Source organism: Austrofundulus limnaeus, unplaced genomic scaffold (assembly GCF_001266775.1).
Source record: "Austrofundulus limnaeus strain Quisiro unplaced genomic scaffold, Austrofundulus_limnaeus-1.0 Scaffold36, whole genome shotgun sequence".
Classification (NCBI taxonomy): Eukaryota; Metazoa; Chordata; class Actinopteri; order Cyprinodontiformes; family Rivulidae; genus Austrofundulus; species Austrofundulus limnaeus.
Genome location: NW_013952438.1, coordinates 1197352 through 1215420, shown reverse-complemented (window position 1 = coordinate 1215420; position 18069 = coordinate 1197352). Strand labels below are relative to the sequence as shown.

The window sequence follows — 18069 nt, the reverse complement described above, 5'->3', positions numbered from 1 at the left end:
CCCTTTCACTTCCACTCACAGCACAAAACACACACAGACAACTAGGTAGGCACAGCGAAGCGCGGAGCTGCGAGGGATGGAGAGGAAGGTTCCCACGTGAAAGGCATGAATCCACGGGAGAAGAGGAGCAGGGCGAGATAGAAGGAGGACGCAACTGGAGAAGGAGAAAGCAGAGTTGAGGAGGAGGAGGAGGAGGAGAGGAGCAGATGGACTCAGAGGAGGGAACGACGTGAAGCTCGCCGAGCAGCGGTGACAGAGAGGTGAGGATGAAAGCAAACATGAGGGATGGAAAGAATGGGAGGAAGCAACGTGAAGGAATAACAGAGGAGACGCTCGTGGGAGAAGGAGAGAAGCACAGAGGGCAGCGAGAACAGGGAGCTGTGGTATGTGTGACTCAGTTCTGTGTCCTGATGGAAGATAGTACAGCAGTCTACCCAGCAGCCCTCTCTCAGCATCACCATAGAGATAGCAAAGTGAGAACTAACCAAACACGAGGACAGATCTGAAAGCAGTCTGTTTTCATTGTGTCTCATACAAATCAAACGATTTTGAGCTCTTTATGTGAATTACACTGGGAAAGAGAGACAGCGTACAGTGTGTCCCTGCGTGTGTGAGTAGACTACACGTGCATGGTTCACATTTTGTTTATGTTTTTGACAGGTGAGCGCACGAGCACTTATTCATCCTGACACTGGAGGTGTGTTCGTGTGCTGGCAGTGCACGATGAGCTCAGCCTCCGTGTGTGAAATCCTGGAAAAATGGATTGTGTATGTATGTGTGTGTGTGTGTGTGTGTGTGTGTGTGTGTGTGTGTGTGTGTGTGTGTGGACACTGGGATTTTCTTTACTGCAGGTGTGGGAGTTATTTCCTGAGTTTGTGCAGCTTTATGAGAAGATTTACAGAGTGTGGGAGCTTAGATTGCTGTGGCAGTTGATGTAGCTTTGCAGATTCCAGCATCGTTCTTTCACCGCCAGATTTGTCATGACTGATTCTCACTGTGTGTGTGTTTGTGTGTGGTGGGAGGTGGGAGGTGGGTGTTCACGGAAAGTTTGAGAATTAGGTTCTGACAGAGGGAATTCCACCTGTGTGTATAAGACAAGCTGTTGGGACTATCATTTCGCAGAGTTCTGAGGGGTTGTCTCACTTAAATCTCTTTGGACAAGCAGTCGCTCATGTTGTATCTCTTTAAACACACCTTTGCTGTGTAATGTCATCGTGTCAGATAAAACCCAAGTCTTTCTTCTTTTTTCTCACTTTCTCTGCTCTACGCCGCCACATCTTTCCCTTTTTTATCTTACCTCATTAGCTTATATATTTTTTAAAGCGTCGGCTATCTTCACAGTCAGCACACTTTGCTCATAAATCTGCCGTTTGTCTCCACTTAATATTCTCTTCATTCCTCAGAGTAGTCAAAACACCAGTCTGTTGTTTTCTGTCACTCCCTGTCTCCACACTCTGTCTGCCTGCTGGCGAGGTGTTTCCACTGAGCTGACATTGATTTGGCTTTAAAGGAAGGAAACTACGATACACTCTTGGGATATTAGGGACGACAAGGACATTTTCTGCAAAACAGAGCAGGGAGAAGCATGCTGTTAAACAGCGGACACATCAGTGCCCACGTTATTTTGTTTTCTTACTGACAAAGGTTTGACTTCTGTGAAACTTTTGGCAATGAGTGAAAACAACAACGGTGGCTCAGTTGGAAGAGCTGATGCCTCTCAGCAAGAAGGTCACCGGTTCAAATCCCGGTCCGGGGACCTTTCTGGGTAGAGTTTACATGTTCTCTCCATGCATGCGTGGGTTCTCTCCGGCTACTCCGGCTTCCTCCCACAGACCAAAAACATGACTGTTAGGTTAATTGATAACTCTAAAATCTCCCTAGGTGTGAGTGAGAGAGTGAATGGTTGTTTGTCTCGTTTGTCTCTATGTGTGGCCCTGTGATGGACTTGCGACCTGTCCAGGGTGCACCCCGCCCCTCGCACTGTGACTGCTGGATATGGGCACCAGTGACTCACGCGACCCTGAAAAGGAAGAAGCGTGTACAGAAAATGGATGGATGGATGAAAACAACAAACACAAGCTAGAGCATACAGAAACTAATAAATCAGTGGAACCAGAGGAATAGGTGGAAAGCAGGGCAGAAGAAAGTAAACAACGTTTGTTTGAGCTTACAAATTTGCACACGGTTGCTTAAGTACGTTTATCACAAGCCACTGACCAACAAATAAGGATTTCATGTTGGGAATGAGAGTTTCAGTCAAAAAGGACAGATGGAACAAATCACCTCTGGCAGACGCTCATGCTCTGAAAGTTAGAAAACATCCTCGAAGGAAGACTACAATGATGCATTTGGTGAAAAGAAGAGATTTTGCAGTTCTGCAAACTACTGACATAATTTATGATAGAGCAGTTCCTTTTGACCTGAGCTTTTTTGTGCAAATACATTTAGCAACAAATCAAAGACTTATTTGACAGGTGGGTATTTATTCATAATGGACGAGGCTTTGAAGGTACAAAGAAAAAATAACAAATGCCAAAGCTGGTGACAAACGGAACAACTTATTCTTAACCAAACCATGTTGAGACAGCAGTAGCAAGTTTTTGACACAACACTGACGTTAATTTCTTTTTTTTTTTTTTTTTTTAGAAAAGGCTAATCAAGTCTAGTTTTCTGCTGGCCATAAGATCAGACCTACATTTTTTAGACCTTGCGCTGCTAAGTGAAATTCTGGCACATCTACTGCTTATGTATACACAAGAACAAAACCCACTATTTCTGAAACCATCATTTGTTAAATCCTGGTTTGAACCTTGATAGAGCTTTTTGGGAACCACGGACATTGGTGTGAAATTGCATACAAGCACTACAGGTGGCTACAATCAATGGGCCTCATGCAAGAACATGTTCGTATTCTTATCCTAAATTTCTCTCACTTTTGTTCGTACGAAGAGTTCGTACGAACATGTCACGTCAGATTCAACAAACTCTTCTATCTTCAGGAAAAGTGTGTAAATGAATTACACCTGTTCGTATCACCTGCTCGTGCACGCGAGAGGAGATTAGCATAATTACCACCCCAAAAACACCATATAAGGCTATGTTTCCTGCCTCAGATACAAGTGTCCATTCATGAAAATGACAGCGATAATTAAAAAGAAGAACTTTACGAGTTCAGAGATTGAAGTCCGTCTGTTAGAGATCCAGAAAAGAAAATCTGTAATTTTTAGCAGCTCAGCTGTGGAATAAAAAGAGCTGCTAAAAGTATGAACAACTGTGGTAAATCATTTTCATTTATTCAGAAGCCACAGCGCTGCGCACCGTAATCCACCGCGCGCTGCGCGGTTGCAGGTGGTCTCAGATGCGGGTTTGGAATAACCATTTTAAAATGTTTTCAAAATAAGTCTGGCACTTTGGAGAAAACCCAGGACTCGCTGGAGGGATTGTGTACCCCCTCTGGCCTGGGAAAGTCTCAGAGTCCCCCAGGATGAGCTGGAAAGTGTCGCTGGGGAGAGCGGGGTCTTTCTGCTGCTGCCCCCGCACCCGATAGCGGACAAGCTGGCCGGACGGACAATTTATATTGTTAGTCGAAATTATTACATTTAAAATTATAACTCTAATTCAAGCAGAATAGCCTATTGTCAACATAATTATGGAGTGTGATTTATTTTCAACTCAAAATATCTTCAAACTAACGAAATATAAAGTTATTAGTGAGGAAAACCCGTCTGGATAACAACAGACTGACTGCTCATAAAATATACGACAGGTCTGGACCACACGTGAATTTTGTTCGAATCTGAAAAAAAAATCTTAGAATACGAAAACATTGGTGAATGCCACAAATTCTCCTAAATCACTCGTACGCACAATTTAAGAACAAATCTGTGCGTACGAGCGGTTCTTGCGTGAGGCCCAATATTTTTTTCTGCACTTGTGAGAGTAGATGAACAACATCAGAGTGCTGTTTGTGCTACCCCTTTTTTGAATCCTCAGTCCAAAGGTTTCTGTGTTTATCTATTTTTGGTGTAACTGTTTTCACACTCAAGACTAAATCTGCACTCATGAGTTGAGATATGATGTTTGCGAACAATCCAGGTCCTTTGAATGTCTCCTTACAACCAACAATAAGAACCAAGTTGTTGAAAGTAAACAATCATTCAAAGTTTTGTTACTGTTGGCAATAACTTTATCATTTCCTCCATAACCACAGAAACAATGGGTGAAGTGCAACAGCTCAGGGGGGAAAGGGGGGAAGGGGTTCTGCATGACAAAACATGGTACCGCCCACGTGACGGAATTACATCACATACACCATACATAATGATGTATATCCCTATGTGATGACATAACTTGTTTTGCATAGCTCTATTGAACAGCTCTAGGAAACAAAAGGCTTGTCACGGTTCAGATTCCTTCAAAGAGCCATTCATCCTATCTCTACTCATGAGTGTCCATATGGAATCCACAGTGCCACCTAGGGAGTGAGAATGGAAATTACAGTGGATTCAACAAGCACAGCATTGTAGAGTAAATATGATTTGCTACAATCAAACAAACAAAGAATGCACTCGAAAATAAAAAAAATTAGAGATACATATTAAGAAAAAAATGGAGAAAAAATAAATCTAAGGAATAAGTGACAATAAGAACAAGTCCAATTAAAAAAAAGTATGAAACACATTCAGGGAGAAAATAAAAAAGACAATCTAAAGGTCAGAAGAAGAAAAGGAAAGAATTCTTCTAGAATAAAAAAACAATAACACTGGATAAATAAAGAATGTGTATACAGTTAAATTACAATATGAATAGATAGGGAGAATGATTAAGTGAAAAATAAGATGTAATTTTTGTAGCATTTGTTGGCACATGGTCAATTAATTTTTTATGCCATTTTATTGCATTTATCATGAATAATGGCACTTTCAGACCTCCACACAATGCTGTCAAAAATGATTGAACATATTTTAAGGAAATTCAAACCAACAATCTTTTTTTAGTATTGGTCTAGTCCTAATTGGTTTCAAATGACCAGATGGCCCTTCAAACTAAATTCTCAGCCTGTAAAGGTTTTATAGTTTTAGTGCACAACTTGTGCCTGCACAAAATTGCATTGAGCTGAAGTTGTGAGGCTGTCAAATTTTGATTTTCACTTGTTAAGGAGCTGCAGTGGTTGGAGAGTGGATGAGTGCTCTGGGTTTTGTGAAGCCCCAGAAGAAGAAAAAAGGAATGAGAGAGAAACCCACAAAAACACACAACACGCAAACTGAACGGAACAGCAAATGTAACTTGGATTAAAACACAATAACTCGCGAACACATTTACGCTCTTCAATAAGATCCAATAAACACATAGAGGTTACTGAATCAAATGTCAACTTTTTCATATGAACTAGTTTGGGGGCTTCATTAAAACCGCAGCCAAATGGTTTCTGGGATGGGTTGCTAAGGTAACCCACACAATGGAGAAGAGGTGTGTTGCAGAAGGAGGCAGCATACTTTCTAACACTACCTTCTGAGAGTAATAGTTTTTGTCAGCTTAGCCTGAAGAAACTGTGACTAAAATATAAAAAGCTTTAACTATTGTCCAACAATAATGGTCCTACGCAGACTACCACCACTTCTACAGTTAGTCCATAATAACTGAGGTCTTCTCAGTCTTTTAAACACCTTCATTTGCAAGACACAGACGTACATCACCATTCTATACAATGAGAAACAGGTGAAATGTTCGTGACAAGTTTAGAATGCTGTTTTTTTTTCTATTTTTCTTTTTCCAATAACAGGTTAAAGCAGTTGTGGAGAATGCAAAGACAAACTATAAGCAGGAACAACAAATGCATCACAAAGAAGCAACAGAAGGCTACGCTGCTGTGGTGACAGGATAAATTTATTTGTAATATATATAAACAGAACAAAACACTGACATCAAGAGGTCAAACGCTCCAGTGCTCTTTCATGGTGCAAGTGTTTTAATAGTGATTGTGTTTTGATGGGGGGAAAACAAGCAAAGTTCTCTTTTTTGTATGCTATTGTACAATTAAACTCACTGGAGCAGGTGGATATGGCTCACTGGGAATTTAAAAGGTCAAATCAAACATCTAATAAACAAACGGGTAATTAAAAAGAGAAGGATCTGACAAGAACAATAATAATCATGTTGCCATAATACATTTACTTTCATACAGTGGCTGTGGATGATTTATTTAACCGTTTAGAGTGAACAAATTAAACACTTTATCAGGAGTATGCAGCAACTTTACTACGTATGTATCTGTCTCATTTGAGGTAGCGTAATGCAAATGCATACCGAGAAACCTTTGCATCCACAAACTCCTACATGTGCATTTTTGAATATGTTCGCTGCTTTTATTGTATCAAATAAAGCAACCCCTCCTTCCCCCGGTGTGAGACTTTACTGCGCTCTGCTGCACACAATGCTTACCTAACAAAATAGGCGTCTAATGGCAACTCTCAAGGATCTGTTCTGGAACTGGAGCTCTCTTTTGACAAGAGTAGACAGAACCCCACTGTGGCTCATGCATCTGCTGTGAGGTGTGGCTGTATTGTCAAACATTTTTCTCTGACAGTGTACAGGTAGACCTCGCGCTCTGCTTATGTTCAGAGGGGCCAATCACTGATCATATAGCTTTTCTTAGTTCCTCTCCAGTACCCCTTAAATGCCCTGACACGCTGATGTTCCCGATTTACCACTTCACTGAACCCTAACCATGACATTTCCTCTGCCAGGGGTTGTTCCCTCCTGCTTTGCGCTCTGTCCCCGTATACCTCTGCTCATCTGTCTCCCTCCGCCCCGTCTCCCTCTTACTTATTCACTCCTCTCAGTTCGCCGTGCGTCTCATAGCATCTCTAAATATAACCACGCATGTCTATCTCCTCTCCTTTCTCTCACTGCCTCCTCCTAGTCTCAGTCCTGTATGACAAATTTAAGCATGCCTGGGCAATCAGATCCGACGTGATTTTGCACAACAATCCGATTCCTGGAATCTTCCCCCTTTCCTCGGCGCAGAGAGACTCAAAGGTGCGTTATTGTCATAGATGCAATTCTCAACACCCCTTTAGGATCCAGGCTCCAAATATTATTGGATCTGTGCAAGTGAAGTTTTCACTTCTTGTATCCTGAATGCATGAGATAGGTTTCCCAGGGACTGCGTGGCTTAGATAAAGGAGGATCAGATGTGACCTTTGCATTATTATCACACACACACACAACCATGAAGCAGCACGCACAAGAAAAAGAGGATTCATAGTAAAGCCTTCTTCACAGACGTAGGCAGGAAGCAAACAGGCTAGAGTAAATCTTAAATAATAACCACAATGAGTTATGACCCTTGTTGGCATTATGCTGTCGCACACCCTCTTCCTCTTGCCTGGTGATTTATTTCTTGTCTGCCAATAAAGCTCAACATGGAAATGTCACATGTGGGGAAAGGACTGGCCTCAGCCCCCAGGAGTGAGCCCATGCGGCATTAAGAGGGTACGGATTCATTAAACTGTCGGCATAAATTTTGACCCAAGGGTAGTTCGCCGAGCAAGGGGGAGGAACTGTGGAAGTGGAGGGGGACGTGTGGCAGGAGGAGAGTTTTTCAGCCGACCGAGTGTTGTTGTGGTGAAGGTTAAAAGGAAGATACAAATGACAGAGGTGAAACGAGAATCGTAGGGCCAGATGGGAGAAAGACAGAAAGAAGGTACGCTGAGGGTGACACCGCCCGTGGAATGAGTAAGGGTAATGGTCCTACAGCTCATGGATGAAACTCAGAAAAATCTGTCAGGGTGAAGGTTGAGAGTGCTTTTTATATAAAAATGAGCAGGAAAAAGTGACGACCTGAATGAAATGGGATATTTATGGCAAAAAAAAAAAAGAAAAAAAAGAAAACAGGAGTGGAAACACAATTTTATCTGGGGAGAGATGAGAAAGAATAACACTATCACATATGGGTTGAGATCAAAGAGAGTACACATTCAGCTAAAGATAAACCTTTGCTTTTTTTAGTTTCTAGCCTCTGCAGTGTAAGATTCAACCTTCCATGCCTGGGAAAATGTGCATCACATCCCACAAAGATTTCATCTTCGTAATTCAGAGTTATGCAGTTCATTTGTAAATACTACTATAATAAGAAAGTAAAATAAATAAATAAAAAAATCCATGGCTTATATCTTAATCCATCATGGTTAAACACTCTCCTTGAGGCTCTGTCTGTGTGACTGTAATCATAATTAATCCTAATTACCGTGTTTTTAAAGAGGTTGATGGGAGGTTGTGACAAAAATCCTCCTCCCCAGTGCCACGAAAAAGAGAAAGCAAGAAGTAAAAAAAAAACAAAAAAAAAAACAGTCGACGTAAATAAAAGTGGCAGCCCCTCGGGTATTTCACTCCCTAAATAACCTGGGAGCTGTGAAGGAGTCACTAATTACCCCTCCCACAGAAGATAAGAGTACGTCCAGTCACACTCGCACCTAGAATTAGCGCACGGGCCTGTCAGTGTCAGGGGCTATCACCAGTGGATAACAAGGAACAAATCCATAGATCCTGTGATTCAGGCGATGGCATCATGCTGGAAGTGATACATACGTATTAAAAAACAAGCCGCAGAATCAGAGTGATGAGAACATACTACTAAACACATCACGGCGGACAGACTGTCACAAAGTGACCAGATGAATCAGAGAGAATGTCACCATGGCAGATCATCAGGGACTGATAACAGGGCCGCAGACTGTTAAAACGTAGAGGAAAGGAAATGTCTGTAAGACAAGCACACACTCACAGAGAATATGACATCAGTCACGTTGCGTTCCTATGAGCTGGAATAACACTAAATTCTGCCATGCTGCAGCAATAACGATACTTTTAACAATAGCTAATGATAGAGAGGAAATCAAACAGACATAAAACATAAGTATCCCCTTTAGATAGTCTGAATAGGTCTTAATTACAATTTATTTTCTCTTGTTTTAAGTGTATATTTCTTCTGTGCTTTTCTTTTGCCACCTCCAACCTTTCACTAGTTTCTTTTAACTAATGTATTCTTCTCTCTGCCGAGCTGGCTTTGTTCTAATGCATTTCAATGCAGTTGCCAGTCTTATATCTTCCTCTTTATCTCAAATACAAGAATTTTCAAAAAGAATGCAATAATATACAAAACAATAACACACTTTTTCTTTTCTCTGTGTGTTTTTCCTCTCTTTAGGAACTCACTCGCTTCTTCAGCTAAGAGAGAATGAGAAACCTACAAAGGGAAATGAAATGAGCAGCAGTCAAATGAAGATGTTAAAAAAAACAGGCCCATTTGGGAAACCACTCAAGACCAACCCATACTTTGGTTATTCAATCTTCTGTGCAATTAGGGGACAAAGAAGGTGGAGGAGAGAATGTCATGTAGACAAGCCAAAAGATGGACATTTTTGTGTTTAGCTTCGCCGGCCTCATCAAGACTTCATCAGCATGGAAACGTAACAAGAAATGGGAATAAGAGGGAAGAGTTCACAAATTCAGAGGACAAGAAAAAGTATGAACATTTACAATTTTAGGGTAAATGATGATTGATTTGTTTAATTTATTTTATGATTTTAATCTTTATATTTTCTGTACAACTAAAAGTAGGGATCCATGTTTCTATAGAGGTAAGAATTAGTCAAAGGGATCACCTTCATTGTTTATACGTCCTGACCTGCACCTGTAGATGTGGCAATTTTCTTCAGGACAATCTTAGCTGAACAATTAAACCAAGCAGCCATGAACAATACTACAAAGGGACTAGTATAACCTAAGTACTTAACACAAGTTATGTGATGAAACTGGAAACTGTCAGTCAACTGTATAAATCTGCAACACTTTCATTACAATGAACATATAGTAATGAAGGACCACTTTCTTTGTTGACAAATGAGCAAAACAAGGCTTTTCCTACTGCAAACTGCCTCCAGAGCCTGTGGATGTTGGGGGACAGAAAGAGACTAGAAAAATGGTCAGTAAAGAGCCCAATCACTTGCTCACAGGACAGAGCAATGGGAAGAGCACCTTAGCGGAAAAGCTTCCAGGAACAATGACTGTACGCTCTGTGCTCCTCAATCGAGACTCTCCAGATATCGAGAGCCGCCTTAAGAGACGCCGCAACCGTACACATCAGGTTCGCTTCAAAGACCTGGAGGATGGCAGCAGTAGCAGTGGCAACAGTGCAATAGGAGAAAATAATGGCCACCAAAAACCTGCCACAAACTACAACAGCCCACATCCTCTTCGCAAACACAGCAGCATGTCTCACAACCCGTGGACTAACAGACTACAGACTGAGAGCCTGCTTGGCCAGACGTCCGTGGTAGGGGCTGTACGTGAGGACATGGCAAGTACAATAGAAAAGGTGGCAGCTTTTTTGGCACGGGCCCCTCCTCATCCTTTGACACCTGGTGCCACAAGACGATGCTGGGCACCACCACAGGCCAATTTTCTGACTTTGCCATTGACACGAAGGCCCAGTACAAGCACCAGCACAGCCATCCAGACATCCCCATGCCTCAAAAAACCCCAGTCTCTCTCATCTACCCACAAAAGTAGCCACAGCATTGGGGACTCAGTTGGTGTGGATGGGGATGATGAACATGACTCTCAAGATGAGTGCACTACGCACAACCATGTGTTGCTGCCTGGATGTAAAGGTCAGTCCAGAGCTCTTGGCCTTGGTGATAAAACTGTGGTAGAACGAAGATCTAAAGTATCAAGGACAGATAATAAGTCAGCTGTTACCGCAAAATCTTCTAGACACAGCTGCCCACCTTCAGTTCTTCCCAGCACTGAGCCGTGTCACTGTTCCTCTGTATCCTGTCGCGACGGCACCAAGCGCCAGGGCAGCAGCACTCCCTCAGTGGTAAGAAGGAGAAAACGCCTCAACAGAACAGCAAGTGATCCTGGAAAGGAAGTTCATTACTGCACTACCCCAACACAAACTGAAAGCCCCAGTCGATCCCCTCCACCTTCAAATACAAATCTCTGTACCACCCAAGTTCAAACCGAGAGCCCCTTTCCACCTCCGAGTTCAAAATACTGCACCGCCCAAAGTCAAACAGAAACTCAACGTCAGTCACCATCTCCGAGTGACGAACACTGCACAACTCCAATTCAAACCACCAGTTCTGGGCCCACCCTACCTCTAAATGTTGAGCAGTGCACCACTCAAATACAAACAGACTCTCCCTGTCACACTTCCCCAAATCATAAACCTTGCACTACACAGATGCAGACTTGTAGCTCCGTTGCTTCCCCACTGCTGACTGAATCATCCAGCTCAGCTCAAATTCCGTCTGACAACCCTGTATCTCCACCTGCAATTCCAAATACTCCCACCACCAAAATTACTACTGTGCCTTACTGTACTTCTCCTCCGCCTACAACAGCACCAGTACAAAACCTTGAAGACTGCACAAAGCCACCTTGCTCATCTCCTTCCAAGCCAGTTTGTGCCACCCCTCCTCCACCTAGTGCCCTCTCAGTTCCATCCTCCACCTACACACCTACTGCTACCCAAAACTCTATCCCCTATTATACTGTTGTGTCACCACTAACAATCCCCAGCCCAGCTGTTACCTGCTCTAGTCTTTCCTCAGTTGCACCTCAATGCTCCCCACAAACCTGCACCTCCCCTATACCAAATATAGTATCCTCCTCTTCCTTAACCTGTTCCACTCTTACCCCAACTGTCAGCCATTTTTTAACACCCTGCGACCCAACCAAACTTTCAACCAATGTCCCAAATGTAACACAACAGCAACAGACAAATAACGCACCTCTCACAAATCTAATTCCGTGTACGTTTGTGACTCAGACTGCCCTGTCTTGCACCTCCATATCATATTACACAACCACACATCCAGTAGGTCCCCACAAACCCCACCCGAATCCAACTGCCCCTTCTTATGCCACACTCATACAAACTGTATCTCATTGCAACATCCCATGTCAAGCACTGCAACATGCCTCCTCAGTCAGTACGGGCATAACCCCTTACTCATCTTCCCCCGTGCCAAATCTCAACTCTTGCACTTCTCCACCTCCAGTTGTGAAAGCCTATGTGTCCACTCTCCAAAATGCCCAGTCTTGTGCAACTCCAACTAAAGTGGTTCCTTTGTACTCCTCCACATTTCGTGCCGCGCCACCATACACGCCCCCTTCTCAGGCTCCCCATAGTGCTCAGGATAAGAGGGGCATTCGACTTCCACCCCCTCCTCCTCCACCCCCACCCTACACACCACGGAAAACCGAGCCGCCAGGACCTGCAGCTCGAACCCCGATGCTCAGGGCAGAGAGCAAGGCCAGTGAAAAGGAGATAGACAAGGAGAAAAAGGAGGATGTTAAATGCACGGACTCGCCCAAGCTCTGTGAAAAAGCCAGCTCTCTGAAGCACAGAGCTCAAACGCCGCCAGTTGCTGTGATGAAGGGAGAGAGCCACCCTTCTGCTTCCTCTCCTGCCAAGGCCTGTTTTAAACCCAGCTGTCTTAGTTCGGCCCAGGCTCAGCTTGGGGTGCTACACAAAATGCTCTGCTCAGGAGCCAATTCCAGGCCCAACATGCCCAACAGCCAACACATGCTCCCTCCAAACCAGCAGGGTTGCTCTGGAGCCAGGGGCTGCTCTGTCTCCGGGGAGCAGCCTACAGCTCGGCCCCTGACTCCCACCCAAGCTGACACTATAAGACAGGTCCAGGAAATTCTGGGAGGGTTGATGTCAGGGGCCAGGTGTAAACTGGACCCATCACGAGTGACAGAGAAGCTCCTGAGTCCTAATGGTCCTCTGCATGACATACGTAGCCTGCAGAACCAGCTCCAAAGTCTGGAGGGGGTCCTGGAGACGAGTCAGAACACCATAAAGGTCCTGCTGGATGTCATTCAAGACCTTGAAAAAAAGGAAGCGGAGAGAGATGGGTGAGTAAGGCCTTCGTCTTTACTGCAATATGAGCACAGTTTTAACCTAAAGTCACACTAAATTATTAAAACTGTTTGAATTTCAACAAATTTTTAGTTACCCTTTTCAAAATTATGCAAGTGGAAGGTTCAAAAAACACTCCAGGACATAATGTTTGTAAAAGTTTAGCAGAGTAAGGAAATGCTGTCACCATGGATTGCAGTTTTATTCTGTTCTCGACATACAGTATGTCCTCAGGTTGAATTAGTTGTATAGTAAATATTTTGTAAACTATTTAATGTAATTGGTAAGGACTTGTTTAGGTTTAAATCAGTGTCAAAACGCTGTGCCAAAAGAGGAACCAGCATCTGGATGTGTAAATACAGAAGACCGAAACTCACAGGCTAAAGAGAAAAAAACCCTGGCCTTACTGGATCTCTCAGCTCAGGGCCAAGAGCAGTGGAAAAAGCCAGCTGGTCATCTTTCCTGTTCAGTATTCTCTCTATTTATACAGACACACAAATGGAAGAGAGAGGGAAGAGAGAGAGCAACAAATTGTGAAACAGTATTAATTATGACAGTCTGATATTTTGGAGTGTTGGACAGTAAATGTCACCGTCACGTAAGTGTCTGCTGCTTTATTGAATGACTGGTGATTTTTCCACAGGGGTTTTGATTTGCTCCAAACATAAACACACACATACAATGAGGAACACAAACATAAGTGCAGGTTGATCATTTCTATAACATTGTCTTCTCTATAGGCTTGGTGCAGAAATGGGTTTTTATGGGAAGATTATCTTCACCCAAAAGAGAATACCCAGACCTTCCCATGTTATGTGCTGTGAATATTAAGAAACGGGTGGTTGTCGTGTCGATGCTTTGCTGTGCCGCAGCTCCTTTAATTCTTGACAGTCCCAGGATTGCAAGTAATGTAAATACACAACTTTGTGGCTGGAGCGCAGTGTAATTTTGGTTAGAATAAAATAAACTGGCTAAAACATTGATGTGTCTGAGGGTAGGGGAACAGGAAGAAAACCAAATGGAAAGCAGGGAGCTCTGCTTGCTTTTTTAAAAGGAGTCTCATATCAGTCATGCAAGTCTCAACTCTGAAGAACTTATGCCACATCATACCACAGGGAGCCTTTCAGGAGCTTTGCTGCACTCATTTTGCAGCAGTATTTTTATTTTTTCGTCTTGCATGTGTGACTGATAAAAATCAGCATTCGACTGTTGTCGCACTGGTGGTTTTAGATGTCCCAAGCCTCAGTATAAACCCTTTACCGTTCTCATCAAGCCTTTAATTAATCTCCTTCAAACATTGTAAACTGATTGCTAATTTATTTCGCCTTATCACACCAAAATAGCACATACATGATGAGGCATGAGCACAATCTCAGACAGGGAATGACACACATGACTGCGTCTGCATCTGGTGAATTCATGAAAGGACTTGACTGATATCTGAACAGCATAATCAGTGTCAACATCAATGTCAGGCCTGTTTTTTGCATGCATGTGAACATGTGACTGTGTGGCCTTCTGTCTTGTAAAGGAACACATCTTGAGTGTTCCAATATTAGAATTCTAACGTTGGTCTTATGCATGCAGACTTCACTTTCACCTCATAAGCATTATTTTATGCCTGGAGTGACACGGTGATTCATGGTTTACGTAACAGGCCGAGCCTGTTGGAGGGGGTCTAGTTCATTAAAAAATGATCAGAGGCGAGTTCCGGGAGGAGATTTGTCTACTCTTTTGCTCAACAAGGGAGCTTGACTTTTGTTTTTCCTTTGCTTGCACAAACACACGCATGCAAAACATGTCTCTTATACCCCTGATATGTCATCTCTGTGCTTTTCAACAGAAGACATTCATACAGGACTGGACAGGACATTGAGAACTGTGGGACCTGCAGGGATTGTGCTTGCATCATCTACAGGTATGTCTATCCATGCACGAGTACATTTTTTTTGCATATTTATTGTCTGTTTTTGTTTTTATTTTTTGCCACATGAGTGCTGAGAGCACAGGGCTTTTCTCGGTGCACATGTGCGTGTGCGTGTGTGCATCACACTGTCATTTCAAATCACATCAGATTCAGAGGTTCAGTTTTATGGTTTGGTAGGATTGTCATTCTGCTCTGTGTGACAGCACAGCCGGGTGCAGCTCTTTTAAGAACGGCCTCTCGTTGCCTAGAACCTGCTGCAGGTTTGGTCATTAAACACACTTATTGGAGACACATTAAGACTTTTATCCCTCATATCTTCACACTGTCAAATTTAATTAGGTGAACAGCAGCACAAATGTAAATGGTACCCACTTTGTTTCTTTCCGTCCTCAGATAAACACACATCATTCTGGTCTGAGATTTACATTGCAGTCTGTCTTTTAAAGGAACATCACACTTTCACCGCAAATATGAAAAAGAAACTGTAATTTCTTAGTTGCAAATTGTCGAAGAGAATGTGAAAGTAGAGGTGGGCGTATGGTGCCAAGTATCGATGGTAAGATGAGCATTGATACTGGATCAATTCTAACGCTATGAGATTGATATTTTTGTTTACACTTTATTTGCACTACTGACCTAAATGAGTTACAACAACACCTAATTTCCCTCTGGGATCAATAAAGTATTTTTGAATTTGAATTTGAATTGACTTCTTTTTTTTTTGCAAATTAAGTGAAAAAAATGAGTCTCCAAAGTGTTTGGAGTTTTGAAAACCTTTCTCTTAGTTGTGCCCGTCTATGATGGAAGTTTTTTTTTTTTGTATTGTTGAGATTGATTTATTTAGATTTTTGTTACATTGCTACTTTTTTGATATTTTGCACCAGTCAAGTTTATTTTTCTTAATTGTGTGTAATAGAAGCAAACTGAGATGTTTTTTTTTTTACATTTTCAGACTATTACATTGTCTTATTTTATTGTAGCCAATACAAAAATAGTTATTTGTCAAAACTTCTTCTTCTTTTTTTTAACCATAATCAACTAACTGATGGTAAAAATCACATTTTTTTAATGCACATCTCATTTCACCTTTAAAGAATTGGTTTCTGTGAAATTAGCCCTGTATTTACTGGGTATTGGATCAATACCAAAATATACACATACCTGACAGAAAAAAATAATAAATATAAGAAACAGATAAAGAGGGAGGTTATTGAAGCACTACTCTAATTATTAAAACTTTCATGCAAACAGCTTAAAGGTGTTACATTACTCGGTTTTTTAATAAATCTAGAAAAAGCACAACTCAATTAACAAGCCAAAATTCATCATCGGCCTTTCTAATTGTGCACTGAAGCCGAGGAAACTGGCATGTACACAACTTGGTCTGCGCAGCTTACCTACTCAGTCATTTATTATTCATTATTTTGCGCTGGTAATAAGGTGTTTCCCAAAGCTGCAACATATCTTCAAACTCAACCCTATTACAAATAAATGATATTATAGTTGGAGCTTTAGTTCCTGTACAACGTATAAATGATTCAGCCGAGGCACTATCTTAATCCGTTTGTTCTCAGTAATTTATTTATGCTGTGTTTGCAAACCTCCTCAATCAGGATGCATGAAAGAAAAGGCAAAAAGACAGAGGGGAGAGGACAGGAGAGGACAGGAGGATAGAAAGAAAGCTGGGAAAAGAGAGTGGGAAGATAAAAAGCAAAACATATGAAGAATCAAAGGGATCTGAGAAAAAAGAATTTCAAAATTAAACAGGACAAAGGACAAACTTGAGGATAAAAGACAGAAAATGCATTTGAAATTATTTTGATATTTTACTAAATCAGTGCTTATGAATATCCGTGTGAAACAGTTGTGGTTACTCATCTTTAAATACAGTAAAAACAAAACCCTATTCTTTTGAATTTTACAGTGTATGGGCAGTGTTTAATCAGTTTATTTAAAGCAATAGTTTAAAACTTTTGAATGGGGCTCTCCTAAGAACATTTATTTCCCCACCTATTAAAGTTTGCTCTTTGAATGACTATAGTTTGACCTCAGAGTTTAACATGATGAGCTAATGGCTTGTATGAGTGAGACAAATGACTGATTTTGTCTCAAAAAGTTTATAGCGATTCATGCAAACTCTCACACTACCATTAATTTGGCAATACATCGTCATTCTTGGCAAAAATACTGTAATGTTACTGCAAAAGATGAACCAAGCTACACCAGTAAGCTAAGCTATTAGCACTCATAAACAACCATTGGATTTAAAGCAAAACTGATGGAAATGTAAAAGTTTATGAAAACCTTTTTTTGAATAAGATTTGGCAGCAATCCAATTTATTTTTGACCCCACTTGTACTAGAATTCAACTTGGTTTCTCCAAACGGAGGTCACTATAAAAGTCATCAACAACAGGTTAGATATTATTTGTTCATAAACTTTCCAAATAACATTACTTAAAAAATGCAATCCCTTTATTGTTAAATAACACATGGACAAAGGTAATCAGAGTTTTACAATCACTATATCGAGGGAACCCCTTTCACTCATTTGTGACGGGAGGATTTTCCCATATTGAGAGGAAATTCTATTTTCTCTCAGCTTTAACATTTAGCTGAATTTAAGAATAAAATCTGGCAGCTGCGGATAGAAATGGGAAGACAGAGTGAAGCTTGAAAACACTTGAGTGATGGCACTGCTGTAGAACCTGACAAGGCAGATTCTATCAATTAAAAAGCTGATGAAATGGTACTCAAAAAAAGGCATTGCCTGTAAGGCTCAGACAGGTGTAGATTTATTAAAATTAATTTATTTTGTATTAACTGTTCCATGCAATTTGACCTGCATGTAACATGCTTTACTGAAATCAAATTATGACAGTAAACAATTTACATCAAGTTCTGCAACAGAGGAAATCGCAGCAAAAATGACTGATTTTAGACATGGTTGAAGGTGAAATTTTTACACATTATAATTGATAGTTTTGGGTCGTTTTTTGTTTTTATTTTATTTTTGGTCCTTTTAGCCATTTCCTCAGTCAGTTTATTACTCAGTCCTGCCATACCCACCTGCACCGTGCCATTTAACTTAGCTGTCTCTCATCTCCTTGTAAGTCTATTTATTCCCTCTGTCACTACTCTCACATCAGTCGAACCATATGCATTACACACACACACACACACACACACACACACACACACACACACAC

General features: G+C 41.6%; 1 protein-coding gene across 2 annotated transcripts in view; it reads left to right on the top strand.

Annotated features, from left to right (window-relative positions):
* Positions 1–6: 6 nt before the first annotated feature.
* LOC106516255 (mucin-2) overlaps positions 7–18069 on the top strand; it is a 61477-nt gene continuing 43414 nt past the window's right edge. Inside the window, exons 1-3 of one of the 2 annotated variants that reach the window (XM_014006517.1) lie at positions 7–260; positions 9209–12930; positions 14781–14852. In XM_014006517.1, coding sequence (XP_013861971.1) covers positions 9983–12930; positions 14781–14852 — 3020 coding nt within the window. In that variant the 5' untranslated portion in view covers positions 7–260; positions 9209–9982. Of the gene's footprint in view, positions 261–9208; positions 12931–14777; positions 14853–18069 lie in introns of both variants that reach the window. The other variant, XM_014006516.1, reaches the window with a different exon arrangement.